The following is a 4469-nucleotide window of genomic DNA, read 5'->3' on the forward strand; positions in this document are numbered from 1 at the left end:
GATTGTTTGATGTCTGTATCTGTTTAAATATGGGTAAGCCTGATAGCTTAATGGTTAAAGGTGCCTTGTCCTGCTATGCAGCTACCAGGTTCAAATTCATACAATGTTCTATTAATGTGTGTGATGCGAGGTCTTCTTTACAGTAGTTTCTCACCGACAGACAGAATATTATCATGTGCTATTACACTATGCAACAAGTTTTTTGCTACTCAGACTTTGTTAGTTGTTCTAGGGTAATTTGGGTATGCTGATTACAAATCTGCTATTCTTTTTGTCATAGGACGTCAGGTTATAAAGTTACAGCTAAAAGATTGTGAATTTTAGGTGCTAAATTAGTCCATTTTCAGCCGTGCTCAAGAATACTCAAAACCAAAACATATTCATAATCTGATTGTTTTTTTATTTATTTAAATCAAAATTATTACATAGGTAATGTCTCAAAGTTAAATTAATAAAAATAATTTGTCGATAATGATCTTTTGCGCTTATATTGACTTTCACTTTCACGCTGTAGAAACCAACAGAAATCCCCCATCATGTTACTATCAAAACGACCCTGATACCGGTGTTCCATAACAGAGATTTCTTGATGGAATCTTTCTCCCTGTTCATCACTGACAGCTCCTAAATTGGCAGGAAAGAAGCTAAGGTGGGAATGGAGGAAATGGATTTTTAGGGACATTCTACAACCCATGTTTTGGTATGCCATTATGAAGTTTTCTACCAAGTTCACATAGTCTTCTGATCTGTGGTTTCCTAAAAAATTCTGAACCAGTGCCACAAACGCTTCCCAAGCCAGCAACTCCACAGGCTCTAGTTGTAATTTGAAATTTGGGTCACGAATAACTTCACGTATCTGTGGTCCAGTAAAAACTCCTGCAGCTATCTTTGCGTTTGTGAGAGTGGTTTTGAATTTATCTTTAAGATAAATAAATCCTTTCGAATCAGTAGGTAGCGCCTTGACAAAGTTTTTAAATATTCCTAATTTGATATGAAGAGGAGGAAGGAAGATTTTGTCAGGATTCACCAACGATTCGTGAAGAATGTTAAATTGTCCAGGTACCGGATCAATTCTCGCAGGCCAGTCTTTGACGAGATAGTGATTTGCATCATCACGACTGTTCCACAGACACAAAAAGCACATGTGTTTCGTGTACCCCAATTGCATCCCAAGAAGAAGAGCAACAACTTTGAGATCCCCACTGATATTCCAGTTGTGATCAGTGTACTTTATAACTTTAAGAAGTGTCTTCATAGATTCATATGTTTCTTTCATACCCACTGCATGGGCTACAGGAATGGATGGTTTAACATTTCCGTTATGTAGCAGAACTGCTTTTAGACTGACTTTACTAGAATCAATAAACAGACGCCAATCTACAGGATCATACTCATCATCCAATTTTGTCATTAATCCAGCAATGTCTACACAGTAACATATATTGTCCTCTTTGTTGTAAAATTTTGCAAATTCGGTGTGCCGGTCACGAAAATGGGATATTTTAGTTCCTCTGTCCAGTAAATTCCATTGCTGTAATCTAGACCACAGGAGTTCTGCTTTATTTTTAGTTAACCCAAGGTCCCTTACCAGATCACTAAGTTCTCCCTGCGTGATCATGTAAGGTTTATCTTTGTCGTAATCTGGTTTGTATTCAACATCAACCTTTTCATCACCACTTTGTTCTTCTTCGCTATAAAGAACAGTGTCTGTAGGAGGAGTTGGAACAGGATATTCAACACTGTGGGGAACTGGTTTTATTGCAGATGAACAGTTAGGGTACAAAATTGATGCTTTGGTTTTCTTAGAATGTCCTTGTATATTTGTCATGCAAAAGTAGCAGTCTGAATGGTGATCTCTTGGCTCACGCCATATCATTGGAATGGCAAAAGGTATTTGCTTTCTTTTCCCATTTAACCATTGAGTGAGACCTACGTAGCAAACACTGCAGCAAATATGTGGAGCCCAGGTTCTTTCTTGATCCGCCACCTTTACTCCAAAGTAATGGTAGTAGGCAATCTTTATTCTGTTTGACAAATTTTTTCGCTGATCACGAGGTGTAAATTGCCCACAAATATAACAAAAATTGTCTGGTTCATTCAAACAACTACGGTTAGATTTCTTCATTTTTATCACTGGATAAATTTAAAATTAATTTAGAATTGTATATTTATAATATAGTTCTGGAATAGTGTATTTATATAACAAAATTGAACAAAAAAAAGAATAAAAAGAAGAGATGACTAATAAAATTTAAGGGAAACAAAATAGATTCAAAGAATAAAAGACAAAGATAATAAAATAGAACAAAGAAAAACATTTAGATATTTAAATTTGGTATGAAAAACTTGAAATTGAACATTAAATACAGCAAAATTTAAAAAAAATAAAAAAAACAAATAACTAAAAAACTGTATGTGCTACAAAAATTCTGATTACATATTTGAAATCAGCATCAAAAACTCTATATGGATAATATAATTTTGCTCAAGTAGCAGACACAAAGTTAAAATTTGTTGTCTAGTGTTATCGAACGCTATGTGCGTGTTGTGTGTGTGCGTGTGTGTGAGTGTGTGCGTGCGTGAATGTGCGTGTATGTGTGTGTGTCGTTGATATCTTTGAAACAAACACAGAGATTGTTTGACTCTTAGCTTTTATTTATTAATTTGTTGAAGTAAAAATGGCTCTTATGTATTTATCTGTTTCTTTGTTTAAAAAAATGGTTTGGGCAGAACTTTTGCCAATAAATGTGTAAATTAACATATCATGGAGTTCCAACAGTGAAATTTCACAATTACGCACTTGTTGAATTCATTCACTGAGACCATTAACCCTTCAATATCTTTTATAATGAGTAATAATTAAAGGTTCGTACAGACAGAAATAGAAAACTTCTCTGAAAGATATTAAGTTACAAAATTAGCAAATGTTATATAAAATGTTATACATATATAATATTTTTTTAAATTATATAATTCATTCATTGATATATGACTATTCAATAATAACTGCTATAAGTCAACCAACAAACACACAAAGCAGATGAATACATAGGCTGTTACAAATTCATCCAATCTCAATGTCATACCATAGTTGCCGGCCTGAACGAATGTAAAGAATATTGCATGAAAAAACACGGTAACAGTAGCGATATTGACACGAAGCAGGCTCCAATGATTGCTTTGAGGGTACAATTTTTAGTTTTTTGCGTTCGGTTGTTTTTGGATTTAATAAATTTTTATTTGAATTTAATTCAATATTAAATTTATTTATTAATTATTGATATAATTATTTTAATTAATAGTTTAATAATCGTTGGTAATCAGAATGGTAGAGAATGTCATTGCGTGACGAGAGTTCTTGCCGGTCTACCATCATCTGATTGTAACAGGAGCTGTGCCGATAGGATGTCCTGTGGTGGAGAATACTGTTATTCAGTTTATAGAGGTGTGGTGTGAGTTTGAGTTTATTGTTTATAGGTGTTTGTGTGTTTGTTTGTGTGTGTCTGTCTCTCTCTCTCTCTCTCTCTCTCTCTCTCTCTCTCTCTCTCTCTCTGTGTGTGTGTAAAATTTGTTTTTTAGTTGAGAGTTATAGTTATTTCTGAGCAAAAGCTAATTTCAATGTTTGGATGTCCTACTGAAATGTTTTATATAAAAAAAATTAACATTTACAGATGTTGGCCAAGTATGAAATTAATTATTATCAGTGAGAACATTCATATTTCCCACACTAATCTAAATAAATATTTTTAAAACAAAAGGTGACCCAGTAGCGAGTAACTGCCACATATATTTGGGCAATTTTGAGAACGTTGGTATCACATTTGAATCCATGACATTCACTGAGTCGAGATCTATGCCTGACGATTGCACGCATTTCTGCTTGGAAAGAAACCTTTCTATATTCACGATTTTTGTAAGTTTAGGGTTTAATCTGATAAATTCAAATTTTTACACTTAACAACAAATTATTTGCATTGCTCTCTTTATTAAATAAATTTACCATTGTAAATCGTCGAGCGGCACAGTTGTGTAGTGGTTAAAGTGCTTGGCTTTGTTGTTACAATGGCCGGGTTAGAGTGCAAAGTGAGTTTGCTACTTGGATTTCTGGCTATTCAAACGTGCCTGATGTTTAATTGGCCAAACAAGTATTTATAGTAAAAGAATTAATTTCACTCATTACTGAATAATTCAAAATTATAACTATAATATATAGTATGCGTTGAAATGATCAGATTAATAACAATTGTTCGTGCCTGGCCAGTGATGTTGGTCAACTGACCGTCTCAAATGAAACATCGTCATGCTCTGACTTTTCTTTCATATCTGATACAACAGTCAAGTCTTTACCTCTCTTCTCAAGTTTGTAAACAATAAATCAACTATTTAACTCATATGATTGTTTAGTCTTTATATTTAAGTAAAATTCATATTGTAGCATGAATGTTTGCACAGTACTAACAATCACTTTG

General features: G+C 33.7%; 1 protein-coding gene across 1 annotated transcript; it reads right to left on the reverse strand.

Moving 5' to 3' along the window:
- Positions 1-448: 448 nt before the first annotated feature.
- On the reverse strand, positions 449-2125 carry HELRODRAFT_177753 (hypothetical protein; the record flags this gene model as incomplete). Its single annotated transcript, XM_009025909.1, has 1 exon — positions 449-2125. One exon carries the CDS (start codon positions 2123-2125, stop codon positions 449-451), a length of 1677 nt encoding a protein of 558 aa, XP_009024157.1.
- Positions 2126-4469: the final 2344 nt, after the last annotated feature.

The sequence above is a fragment of the Helobdella robusta genome (assembly GCF_000326865.2).
Source record: "Helobdella robusta unplaced genomic scaffold HELROscaffold_44, whole genome shotgun sequence".
NCBI lineage: Eukaryota > Metazoa > Annelida > Clitellata > Rhynchobdellida > Glossiphoniidae > Helobdella > Helobdella robusta.